This window comes from Neolamprologus multifasciatus, chromosome 11 (genome assembly GCF_963576455.1).
Source record: "Neolamprologus multifasciatus chromosome 11, fNeoMul1.2, whole genome shotgun sequence".
Taxonomy (NCBI): domain Eukaryota; kingdom Metazoa; phylum Chordata; class Actinopteri; order Cichliformes; family Cichlidae; genus Neolamprologus; species Neolamprologus multifasciatus.
This window is the reverse complement of record NC_140449.1, coordinates 22,408,676-22,421,948: the sequence shown is the minus strand read 5'-3', so window position 1 is coordinate 22,421,948 and position 13,273 is coordinate 22,408,676. Positions and strand designations below refer to the sequence as shown.

The 13,273-nt window shown below is 39.1% G+C and overlaps 1 protein-coding gene across 4 annotated transcripts; it reads left to right on the top strand.

Moving 5' to 3' along the window:
- Positions 1–6,125: 6,125 nt before the first annotated feature.
- Positions 6,126–13,171, top strand: LOC146508433 (glutathione S-transferase kappa 1-like). 4 transcript variants are annotated; one of them, XM_085177491.1, is made up of 8 exons: positions 6,126–6,208; positions 8,377–8,484; positions 8,563–8,644; positions 8,754–8,879; positions 10,426–10,568; positions 10,653–10,769; positions 10,867–10,960; positions 11,340–13,171. In XM_085177491.1, the coding sequence occupies exons 2-8, from the start codon at positions 8,416–8,418 to the stop codon at positions 11,387–11,389; spliced, it is 681 nt and encodes a 226-aa protein (XP_085033617.1). In that variant the 5' UTR covers positions 6,126–6,208; positions 8,377–8,415; the 3' UTR covers positions 11,390–13,171. The 4 variants fall into 4 exon arrangements, with proteins under 4 accessions (XP_085033617.1, XP_085033616.1, XP_085033614.1 ...); XM_085177490.1 differs by lacking the exon at positions 6,126–6,208 and adding an exon at positions 6,230–6,531; XM_085177488.1 differs by lacking the exon at positions 6,126–6,208 and adding an exon at positions 6,230–8,258.
- Positions 13,172–13,273: the final 102 nt, after the last annotated feature.

Here is a 13,273-nt window from a genome sequence, read left to right as displayed (position 1 = left end):
TCAGTTGCTTTTGTCTGTCCCTTTTTAGCTGGTCCTTTGGTATCTTATTGTATGAAATGACAACTTTGGGTAAGTTCAATTCTTACTTTTTAGAATATACTCGTAACTTTAAAAAGTATTAATGAATACATCTTTCAAGAGTTGAATAATAGAACAATTTGAATTAGCTGTTAGACACGTCTCTGTACTTCATGTACTCAGCTGTAGCCAATTCATATATTTTTTAAGGTATATTGTACTTTATTTGCTTTGTCAGTAATATTCATTTGATGTCCACTGCGATTTTCTCCCAGAAATGTCAGTGGACGTCAAATGTTTAATAGCTTTTGTAGCCCTACAGAGATGGTGTGGTTGCTTCATCTCCGGATGGCAGAGCTTGCTACAGAAATGAAATCTTTCTAATTTTTTTCCTACTTGCTTGGTACTGAGGGGCCCATTGCATGCTATAAAAAGATTTACATAAAAATTTGAGGTCTCACAAGATATTTAGAAATAGGAGTCATGCTACGTAAGTTGAGAGTAAGTGGCCAAAAGATCTACAACAATTTGTGACGCATGAAAAAGTTAAGAAGAGTTCATCCTTGTATCAACAATTCAGGCTGATTGAGCTGATATGAAGGCAGCAGTAACTCAAATAACCACTAGTTAAAAACATGGAGGTCCAACCTAGCAGTGGCAAAGTGGCCCTAAAGTGTATACTTGCTCTCCAGACTAGGGCTCTAGTGGACAAACCTTCTTCACTGGAGACATGTCAGTTCGACTCGTCACAGTGAGCACAGGTGTAAATAGTAAAATGATGGCTGCAAGTGGTTTCAGAATTCTGGTATTTTGTGGTTCATTGCCACACTGTCATGGCTTATTGAGACACTAAAACAGAGCTTGTGTTACTAGTAACTCCTGCACCTTTCTTACAGGTCTAAATATGTGCTCTAAAAAGACACAGCTTAACATGTCAGTCTAACCTTTGTCTTGCCTTGCTTTGCTCCTTTGGATGTCATTGACCATTCAGACTGCTTGAATGCGAACACACCTTGATTTAATTAGTGAAAGGTTGCTTCTGCTCCACCTGCTCTCTCTGTCAGTCCTTTATTTAAGGGAGCTCAGTATAATCAGTGTGTGAAATATCTCACAAGGTTTGTCTTCCTTTGTCCTTCCTTTAGCATTCAAAGTTCAGAGAGTTTCTGCTGGCTAAACTCATTAACGCTGAGATATCCTGCTATAAGGCTGAGCAGTTCAGCAGACTGGAGGTAGATGGAGGAACACTTTTCCCTAATGCGCTTCATTATTGAATATCTGTGTTTTTTATTCTTCTGACTTTGACCTCTGCCCTTTTCATTTTCCCCTCCTTCACTCTTACAAAGCTCCGCACTCGTTCATCACTCCTTGAGAACTTGCAGGCTGAACTCTTCACCCGTTCCCAGTGCATGATGGGGGATCAATCACTGATTGCTGTCCCCACTTCAGAGGGCCTGCGGGGGCCATCTGAAGGAAGTGGGGGATTTATTGAAAACTTTAAGGTGAATGTTTGTATTTCTCTGAAATACTTGCATGTTTGAATTTACAATTTTAACTCTAAGCGTTCTTACCTCTGTCTCCTGTACCAGAGAGCCATCAGAGTGCGGAGCCATTCTTTTGAGAATCTGGGGGTCCCCAGGAAGAATGCTAGCAGCACATCGCAGAAGGCTAAGGTAAAAAAAAAAGAAAGAAAAAGATTGCTGTGCAATGGAAACTGTTTGAATAACGTGAACTCAAAAACAGCTTGAACAGAAAAACCATACAAAACCTAAACTGGGCAAAATCCTTGGTTATTTTTGATGTCTTAAATATACAAATCAACCAACATAAATGCTAAATGCACTGATGTTCTCCTCTACCTTCCTTGACAGACAGAGAAAGATGGAGATAGGTGAGACTCATAAAAATATTCTAAAAAATTCAAATGTTCAATTGTGTATGAGCTGAGGAAGTAAAACAAATCACTTTTTGTTCTTTTTAGTGACAAATCTTCAGGACCTCTGCCTGCTCCCACTGACAGTTTGGGGGCAGCTGAACTCAAAGATCAAACAAGTCCTCAAGAGGAGATATAAAAGAAAAAACGTACTTGTAGATTTTAGACATGAATATAGACATTGCTGGCCTGTATGGTTAGACTTTAAAATCCTGGTGGATGACCTGTATGTAAATAGACTGTAAAAGTAAATAGTTCTGAATGCATAAAATATAATTATATGACTGTTATAGGAGTGATATTCTAGATTCATGAGAATCGTTAAATTTAAATGTTTTGACTTAAAACAGATGACAGGAGTTTAAATGATAAGACAATATCAGGTTTATGCCAGAGACTGAATTTGCAGGAAGGCAACACGATATAATGAATTAAATTAAAACTGAACATAAAATATAGAAAATAAATGGTTTGTTTTAAAGACCAATAAAACGTAATTTGAAAAATCAGTTACTATTGTCAGGTGTTGGCTGTGTGCAGGTCTGGAGGACCCACAGTGCAGACTCCGGAGACAAAACGTGAACTCAAAAACAGCTTGAACAGAAAAACCATACAAAACCTAAACTGGGCAAAATCCTTGGTTATTTTTGATGTCTTAAACATACAAATCAACCAACATAAAGCACAAATACAGCATCTGGATAGAACCAACCTTTTAAATATTGTAAAAAAAATTGATTAACAAGACAGTAATAATATTTGTATACTATGTGACTACAGTGACTACAGATTAACTTAAATTTTGTAATGATGTGAGAGAGTAAAACCTCAAAAACCTGTGTGTGATTCATGTGTGTAGGAGGTGGACCGCTCACATCAAATCGTCACTTGAGTGTGGTGGTTGTGGATAAAAGCAACACATGCACAAAAAAGGGTTTCTAAACTGATTTTAACAAAGTGTGGCAAGAACACTGGAATAACAATGAAATGAAGCAACAAAATAAAGGGACGTGCTGTTCTGTCCTGGAGTGATGATGCAGGTAAGGAGGCAGAAGGAGGTGAACCGTTACTGCATAATATATAAGATTGTTTGATTCGAATAAGATATGCAAGAGTCTGTCAAATAAAACGGCACTAAATAGGTCATCACTTAGTGTATGCACGCGCTGTACTCAGCCAGAAAGAAGAAGTCAGAGCTCTTTTGAGCCAACCATCCCTTTAACGTTAACTAGTAATGACTTCATGAACTTCTTCACAAATAAAATTTTTTTCATTAGAGAAAAAATTACCAATAATCATCCCACAGATGTAATATTATCTACAGCTACTCTTAGTACCATTGATGTTAAGTTAGACTCTTTTTCTCCAATTGATCTTTCTGAGTTAACTTCAATAATTACTTCCTCCAAACCATCAACGTGTCTTTTAGACCCCATTCCTACAAAACTGCTCAAAGAAGTCCTGCCATTAATTAATTCTTCGATCTTAAATATGATCAACCTATCTCTAATAATCGGCTATGTACCACAGGCCTTCAAGCTGGCTGTAACCTTTACTCAAAAAGCCATCTCTAGACCCAGCAGTCTTAGCTAATTATAGGCCAATCTCCAACCTTCCTTTCATATCAAAAATCCTTGAAAGAGTAGTTGTCAAACAGCTAACAGATCATCTGCAGAGGAATGGTTTATTTGAAGAGTTTCAGTCAGGTTTCAGAGCTCATCACAGCACAGAAACAGCTTTAGTGAAGGTTACAAATGATCTTCTTATGGCCTCTGACAGTGGACTCATCTCTGTGCTTGTCCTGCTAGACCTTAGTGCAGCATTCGATACTGTTGACCATAATATCCTATTAGAGCGATTAGAACATGCTGTAGGTATTACAGGTACTGTGCTGCAGTGGTTTGTATCATATCTATCTAATAGACTCCAATTTGTGCATGTAAATGGAGAGTCCTCTTCACACACTGAGGTTAATTGTGGAGTTCCACAGGTTTCAGTGCTAGGACCAATTCTGTTTACATTATACATGCTTCCCTTAGGCAGCATCATTAGAAGACATATCATACATTTTCACTGCTATGCAGATGACACCCAGCTCTATCTGTCCATGAAGCCAGATAACACACACCAATTAGTTAAACTGCAGGAATGTCTTAAAGACATAAAGACCTGGATGGCCGCTAACTTTCTGCTTCTTAATTCAGATAAAACTGAGGTTATTGTACTCGGCGCAGAAAAGCTTAGAAATATGGTATCTAACCAGATTCTTACTCTGGATGGCATTACCTTGGCCTCCAGTAACACTGTGAGGAATCTTGGAGTCATTTTTGACCAGGATATGTCCTTCAACGCACATATTAAACAAATATGTAAGACTGCGTTCTTCCATTTGCGCAACATCTCTAAAATTAGAAATATCCTGTCTCAGAGTGACGCTGAAAAACTAGTTCATGCATTTATTACTTCCAGGCTGGACTACTGCAATTCATTATTATCAGGATGTCCAAAAAACTCACTGAAAAGCCTTCAGCTAATCCAAAATGCTGCAGCAAGAGTACTGACAGGGACTAGAAAGAGAGAGCATATTTCTCCTGTTTTGGCTTCCCTTCTTTGGCTTCCTATTAAATCCAGAATTGAATTCAAAATCCTGCTCCTCACATACAAGGTCTTAAATAATCAGGCCCCATCTTATCTTAATGACCTTGTAGTACCATATCACCCTATTAGAGCACTTCGCTCTCGCTCTGCAGGCCTACTTGTTGTTCCTAGAGTATTTAAAAGTAGAATGGGAGGGAGAGCCTTCAGTTTTCAGGCCCCTCTTCTGTGGAACCAGCTTCCAGTTTGGATTCGGGAGACAGACACTATCTCTACTTTTAAGATTAGGCTTAAAACTTTCCTTTTTGCTAAAGCATATAGTTAGGGCTGGACCAGGAGACCCTGAATCCTCCCTTAGTTATGCTGCAATAGACGTAGGCTGCCGGGGGATTCCCATGATGCATTGAGTTTTTCCTTTCCAGTCACCTTTCTCCCTCACTATGTGTTAATAGACCTCTCTGCATTGAATCATATCTGTTATTAACCTCTGTCTCTCTTCCACAGCATGTCTTTTATCCTGTCTTCCTTCTCTCACCCCAACCGGTCGCAGCAGATGGCCGCCCCTCCCTGAGCCTGGTTCTGCCGGAGGTTTCTTCCTGTTAAAAGGGAGTTTTTCCTTCCCACTGTCGCAAAAGTGCTTGCTCATAGGGGGTCATATGATTGTTGGGTTTTTCTCTGTATCTATGAAGCGCCTTGAGGCGACTTTTGTTGTGATTTGGCGCTATATAAATAAAATTGAATTGAATTGAATTGAATATGTGATGAGAAGCAAGATTAGCAGTACAGGAAGTAATCAGATCTCCCAGAAAATACTCATTTTTATGCATAAAAGTAAAAAAAAAAAAAAAAAGATATTTCAGCTATAGTGCACTATATGGCATAACTATTACATTACATAAACTCATTTTATATTGTGGGCCACATACAGCCCACTTTGATCTTGAGTGAGCTGGACCTGTGAAATTCCCCTTGCTGTCAGTGTAAAGAAGTCTAACTATATATTCAATCCATTATAAATCAGAATATAAGTAAAAAGTGCGCTTTCAACAGTAAACCTCACTTCTTCTAAATAGTAAAGAAATGCTGTTGCAGTAAATGAACTGTCATCATGACTTTTTTGGCTTAAACTGCCAGTCTGTAAAGTTCTGTAACTAGATGTTTTTTTTTAATTATAAAAGACAAAGTTTATTCATAGCAAAAAAACCAAAAAAAACCCAGACATTTTTATAGTAGATATATATTAGATAGTGGAAAACTGGCACTTTTCTGTCATTTATTAAATATCTATTACTTTATTCCTTTGTTGTCGCATGAATAGCTATGGAAGAGGTGTTTATCAGTAGGAAAAGGTGTAAAACTTGTGAAAATACAATAAAAAGTCAAAAATGTATGTCCTCCTTCAGATTTTCTAAAGCAGTACAATTGGCCGGTTTGGAGTCTTTGCCAGGCCCCCGAGCCTTATGTTTCACACCCGTGCTTTGGCGCGTAAGTTTGTAATCATCATGGTTGTCTTTAGGGTTATCAGAGAGTGAACTACTGCTCGAAGTCGGTAGGTGGCAGTAATGCACATGTAGGCTGTCTTGCCTGCTGGCATTCAAGAAGAAGAAGCCCGTGCGGAAGACTCTTGGCTGTTCTGTACCACCTGATTTGTAGCTTTTAGAGCAGGTAGGCAAAATCATTTTGGTCCCCCTTGTGGTCAGCAGTGTTGGGACTAACGCGTTATTAAGTAACGCGTTACAGTAACTACGTTATTATTGTGGTAACGAGCACGGTAACTAGTTATTATGCCAAAATCAGGAACGCGTTAGTCGTTACTGGGATTTAGATAGGGTCGTTACTCGTTACTTCGTGTGGTGGCTATCGCGGAGCTTCCACAGATTCAGTAACATTAGCAAGTGGTGGAGGCCAGCAGGTGGATGAAGGAAAGGGGACGCAGAAGGAAAAGAGACCCGAGGCAGCCGCCGGTCCAAGTGTGAACTGAACTTCAGGTAAGAAGTTATGACCTGCAGTCTATCTGGGTCAGATATAAACCAAGTTTAGGTGGAGTTTATTTTCGTTATTCTGACTTTTTCCGTACTGCGTGCTAGCTAGCATGACGGAGTTTCTATACAGCTGGGTGGGTGCTATGAAGTTAATGTTGAACTTTATTTTGTTCATAAGTTATTAGAGTTGCCAACCGTCCCGTCTGGTATTCCAGAGAAAATATTACGCGTTTCTTATTGAGTTGAAAAGGAACAGTTTGTCCCGTAATTCAGCTACAATGAAAAAGGCACAAAGCTGGAGTTATTCTGTGTCTTTGCTGCACAGCTGCCTCTTCTTCTTTCATTCTCCCCCCTCCCTCTCCCGTTTCTACTTCAATCATGAAAACTGATCAATGATCAGCTGATCGGCTCTCTTGTTTGTTTATCGCCGACTTTGCGCCAGAAAGAGGAAACCAGCCGATGTCGCGTTAAACAACAGCAGCACGTTTAAGCTTGATCAGCTGTTGTTAGAACTTATTTAATATTAATTTCTAGTATCAGCTGATGTTTGCTGGAGCCACAGCTGCAAAATAGCTGCTGGTCATGATATCGGTTTGGTTATCTGGTGAGAGGGAAACATGAAGATGAAACCAGGAGATGTCCTTACTGAATCATCAGAGCTGAACAGGTGATGGAGAAACAGGTTTACCTTTTAGGTGACATGAATGAGTTGAAGGGAAGTTATGAACTGATTCTGAGAAACAGATAACCCCAGGATCCTTTTTAGGTAGCTGACAGCTGGTAACTGTGCAGGGGCGGATCTAGCAAAGTTTTGCCAGGGGGGCCAGGTAGGGCATTAACAGGGAGAGGTGGGCACAAAGAAATACTTTTCTTTCTTATTCTCATTTAAAATGTCTAGCTTTTAAAAAATAATTATCTGAATCTTACAACAAACGATTGATAGATTGATGCATATATACCATCAAAACAGTGTACATCACTGTCACAACAGCGTTTGTTTTCATTCAAGGCTTTATGATTTTTCCTATAATGGCGGGCCGGTCTCTAGTCAAAATGCCCGGGCCAATTTTTTGTCCCCGTCCAGCCCTGTATGCAGCTCATCTGCAGTCTGGTGTTACTTACATCTTCCTATTCAGAAGGCAGAATTTCCGAGTTCTGAGTACAATCGAAAGCACCACGACTGCAGTTTTTGTGTTGGATGTAAAAGGCGCACATGACGCTGTGACGTAGGCTAGAATCATGGCAGCAGTCAATGACGGTCCAGGCGTGGGATTTCTCTCGTGGAAATATGCACATTATCTTTTCCTTTCTATTGGTAGGTGGCACAGTGCACTTGTGGCAAGTAAGCAAGCTAGAAGACTGGCAAAGTTATGGAAGCAACACATTAACAAGAGAATTCTGAGTAAAACCAAAGTTACTTTCCCTAGTAACTAGTTACTTTGAAAGTAACGAGTAACTTGAAGTAACTGAGTTACTTTTGATAGAAGTAACTAGTAATGTAACTAAGTTACTATTTTAAAGTAACTTACCCAACACTGGTGGTCAGACACTGCTACTGAGCTTTTTCGTTATTTATCTAGCTCAGGCTAACTCCTGCTATTGTTTTTTAACTCCGTCTTTAACACCATTTAATATAGCATGTAGCTAACTGTTAAAAACAACGAGTGGTTTCTGCTCGCGGTCTTTGCTGCGATTAGTTTTATTTCTGCTAAGCCCGAGCAGCTCTGCTTCAGGTTAGTTGAACTTTGTCACAGTGAACATTGCTCAGAGGCTGCCCCCAAAAACTAAATTCACTCCTTGTGAATTATTCACACGCTGCCGTTACGGGTTTTTTTTGCTCTTCATTTAAAGCTCTCGCTAACAACTGAAAGAGCGGCTGCTGACCCCAGGATGACCTCCAGAAAAGTTGTGGAATTGTTCTACGATGTAGTTTCTCCGTATTCATGGCTTGGTTTCGAGGTTTGTGCCGTCTTGATGTGCACCACAGCATCAGATCGGTTTGTTTAGGAGATGCGCAAATATCTCATGTGTTTGCAGGTCATGTGCCGCTACAGAAACGTTTGGAACATCGACCTCAAACTGCGCCCTGCGTTTCTGGGTGGCATCATGCACAGAGCGGGTCAGTAAAGATCAGTCAGGCACCTGTAAACGTGCTGCAGGACAAGCTGCACGGTCAAATCCGGGTGCGCACTGACTCTGTTTGCTCTCACATTTCTCTTTCTTGACAGGCAACACACCTCCTGATTTGGTTCCTAACAAGTTCATGTACATGACAAAAGACCTCAACCGCTTGGCAGAATACTTCAATGTCCCCTTGCAGTCGCCTGCCGACCCCTTTGAGGCCAAGCAGAAAGGTACAAGCAGAATTAATCCTATAATGTCTATTGATTAGACTATTAGACCCCAAGCTATTTGACCCTATTAGACCTTATTTGACCCCTAAAGACATTTTAACTGAAGCAATGACGCTTGATTTTGACAGAAGTTCCACATTTAAAGAAAAACATAAGTGCCTACTACTTTTTATTGTTTTTTTTAAGGGGGGGAAACATGCAACTAAAACAGATTATCTTCAGATATGGGAAAACTCTACTATTCTTAACTTGATAATGTCATGGTCATGACTTGTGACATGGTGTTAAAGCAACACAAAGCAAATTTAATTTAATACTTCAAAACACTTGGCTGTGGCAAAACAAGCTGTAAGCACAACACAATATACACTTGACACTTTATTAGGTACACCTCACCCGCGTTTGCTTTGAGAACTGCCTTAATTCATAAGAATTCCTCAAAGATTTTGGTCCATGTTGATCACACAGCTGCTGCACATCCATGATGTGAGTCTCCAGTTACACAACATCTTAAATGTGCTCTATTGGATGATGTCTGATGACATTTCAAGAAACCAGACGAAACTAGCTTTGGCAGCAATAAGATATTTCCCCCCAGAGAACTACCACTGTCATATTTTCTCTTTTTTGGACCAGTCTCTGTAAATCCCAGAAGATCAGCAGTTTGTGAAATACTCAGACCAGTCTGGGACCAAAAACCATGCCACGTTTTAAGTCACTTAAATCACCTTACTTCCCTATTCAAATGCTCAGTGTGAACTTCAGCAAGTTGTCTTAATCATGTTCACATGTCTAAATGCATTGAATTTCTGCCATGTGATTAGCTGAATCGATATTTGCAATGAATGTGTGTACCTAAGAAAGTTTACTTCCCTTTTTATAGAGAGCCAACAATTCCAGATACTGTTGTATGGTTCATAAGAAACCCTCCTTCAAATTTTTTAATGATTTTCACCAAAGATCGAATAAAGAACTGCAGATTAAGAGATTTACTCAGATATTAGGCTTGAGATGTGACATCTCATGATTTTGTCAATAGTGGTTCAGGTAACAGATGCATGTTAGCACTTTTTGCAAATACACAGCAACAGTATCATGCATTTGATATGAATGAAAGTCCAATATTGACTCTTTAAAAATCTGTTTGCTGATGTTTGCCTTTGTTGACCTGTTAGTTGCCATCTTTAGCTACAGTCTGTTGCTGTGCAGGTAGCGTGGTCCGCTCATCTGAGCTTTTTTATCCAGAAATTATTGTCTGATGAAACTAAAGGTGAGATAAAGGACAGCAAATCAAATGTTTAGAGTTGTCATGTAAATCTGAGTCAATGAGCTGAAAGACGGCTAGAAAAAAACTGCAGTGGAGGTGGTTGCTTTGGCTTGCAGATCATCCGGTGTGATATACACAGAGCTAGCCTTGTGGATGCTTCCAGCAGCCTGACAAGAAATAATGTAAGTGTAAGGATTGGTAACAGGTTTTTGGTAAAGTACTACATTATTGAGCAAAGCTATTAAGACAGTTTCAGGTGCTCTTTTCTTCTTCTTCTAGGCAGCTTGGCTGCAATGCGATTTGTGGCAGCAGTGCAAGAAAAAGAAAAGGATGGAGAGAAGGTGGTGAATGTGTCCCGTGAGCTGTGGAGAAGAATCTGGAGTGAAGACAAAGACATCACTGAACCTGCGTCGCTGTCTGAGGTGCAGACTCTTTCTCATCCTGGCTCCATTTAAAACAAAATTAAGAAGCACAATTTAATTTTGAGACTTCTTGTGTTTTTGCAGGCAGCAGTGAAAGCTGGATTGTCTGAAAGTGAGATAAAAGAACTGTTGGCCATGTCCACCTCAACGCAGGTCAAAGAGAAGCTTAAAAGCACAACACAGGCAGCACTTGATTATGGGGTCTGTTGTCCTTCTGCTCCTCTTGTAGATCTAGCAAAGTGAAAAACAAACAAACCATCAGCTATAACCCAAATCTCTCCTCCTAAATCCTTGTCAGGCTTTTGGTTTCCCCATGATTGTGTGTCATGTTGATGGAAAGCCAGAGATGTTCTTTGGATCTGACAGATTTGAGCTCATGGCCCACTGCATTGGTGAGAATACAATTCTACCATCTCTACAAATTTACTATCAAACTGGCTCAAGTAAATGGAATAAAATGACATCTTAACTTGTAGTCAGTGAAATACTTTGCATACTTTTGGCTCTTTTAGTAATTCTTTTTAGCCGAATATTGAATTGATATTAAGGAATCAATTGTCACTTATTTTTTGAACTCGTTGCTCCGTAACAATTAAAGTTATTCTTGTTTTGTTTTTATTGTAAATCACCTATGATTTCAAAATTACAAAAACAAACAAAAAAGTGTTTGGCACTCTGGAGAAAGACACACATCTCTCCAGGCAGTGGCACTACTTTTCCTTCTTATTGTTGGCAGTTTCTTAGTCAGTCACATTTTGTTCTCTGTTTCAGGAGAGAAATGGCTGGGACCTCAACCCAGCAAATCAGCTGCCAAGCTGTAAAATGAAACCTGTTTTCATCTAAAGACGATTTGCTCACAGTTTTGATTTGTCATTAATTTCCATCTTTCATTTTTCTGAAATTAAAATCCCAGTTTTCCAAGTTGTGAAAGGCTCCGTCAGTGGCAGAAACAAGTTTCCAAACTGGTACTGCTGAAATATGTGTATACATATGGCTTTTTTAAAAATGTTAGTCATAAAAAACCCTAATAACAACAACAATAACGAATGTGGGTGTAGATTTGGTCACATGATGTGTGTCTACCAGGATCAACCAGTGTTCACAGACCTCAGTGCTCATATTTTGAAGACATATCATGTAATCTACTGCTAGTATTGTGATTAATGCATCATACAATTGTGCTGCTAATTATGTCCCTAATAAAAGCCTTTGAAATGCAAGAAAAATATTTTTGGCAGCTTGTACTAAACATTATTATTATTATTATTACAGTAATATTCATGGTCCCAGCTGATACTTTTTTTTCTCTGCCAGTGCTGACATTTGTGATTTTTAAATGTCTTCTAACTGCCAGCTGGTCAATTGGCGCATTATTTCCATTCATGACTGAAATATTGACCTGTTTTCTTCCACTTCACCAATTCAGAGTTGCAGGGGGGCCGGTACATCCTGGACAAATATATCATCCTCAGGATGATATCTAAAATATATATCATCCTGAGTGTTAATATATTGTTAAGTCCTAATTTGGTTTGACCAGGAGGAGTCATAGTTTATGAGTCCATACATCTTATAAGATGTATGTATGTTTACCATGTATGTACATACATGGTAAACATACATACCATGTATGTTTAATCTCAAGTGGGCTGAAGCAGTAAAACTATGGTAATGATAACCTAAAAAACACCCCTCTAAAATGTTCATAGTTAACATATTTAAAAAACAATAATAATGAGTCAATATTCATTAAATGTAAATTACAATTTACATTAAAGAGTGAATCTTTCAAGGCACCAAAACCTTCATATATAAAGTTTTTGTAACAGAGCAAAAGTGTTTTATGCCTTTATGATCTCGTCTAAATATAAAAATACTTCTCATATATTTTCTTTCCTGTTTAGTAGTCCTGGCATCAAATTACAACACCATAAAAAGGCTTTTCATTTAAATTATTAACAACTAATGACTTTACAGTAATTTGAACTGGAATATCTGATGGGCCGTTTCTGGCCCTTGTGCCACAGGTTTGAAACGCCTTTCCTGATGGAAGTTCAGACGTTCTTAGAAAGACGAGATGAGATTTTTGTCACCTCTCTGAGAACTACTACGTCATTATTAATTAATCCATCGCTCCCTTTGTAACCCATCATTCACAGCAAGCAGGTTTTGAATTTCAACCCTTTCACAGGCAGGCAAGCAGAGGCCTTTATATCCTCCCTCAGCTGAACTGCATTCAGGTATTAATGTTAGAGAGGATGTGGCTTTTTGTTTGTTTTAGGTGTGAGATCAATGACCTGTTGTGGGCGTAAATATCCTCTCTTTTCCTGGTCTGGGTAAGAACGGGATGTGGAAATGGATAAATGCATTAAATGTTTGTTATGTCACGAATGTATGATGCCATAACATAAAGTGGAAAGAAAGACGCTACAGTATACTGAAATACTTTGCACACTTGCTGTTGTGCAAATAGCTGAAATCACTTCGACAGCACTGGCACAGTGTCTACAGTGCCGTGCCCCTTTGATTGTATGCCTCGCCTCAAACGGCAGGGCAGCTTGGCTGTTAAACTCCTGAATAAAATCAAATGATTAATGCATAAAGTTCAGTTCAATTCATTTTTAATTATATAACACCAAATCACAACAACAGTCGCCTCAAAGTGCTTTAAATCGTAAGGTAGAGACCCTATAATAACACAGAGA

Bases quoted from the DNA above. Each gene is read 5' to 3' on its own strand.
- LOC146508433 (XM_085177491.1), top strand. From the start codon at position 8,416: ATGACCTCCAGAAAAGTTGTGGAATTGTTCTACGATGTAGTTTCTCCG. The intron at 8,485-8,562 runs GTTTGTGCCGTC...ATGTGTTTGCAG, and splicing joins ATTCATGGCTTGGTTTCGAG to GTCATGTGCCGCTACAGAAA. The intron at 10,569-10,652 runs GTGCAGACTCTT...GTGTTTTTGCAG, and splicing joins AACCTGCGTCGCTGTCTGAG to GCAGCAGTGAAAGCTGGATT.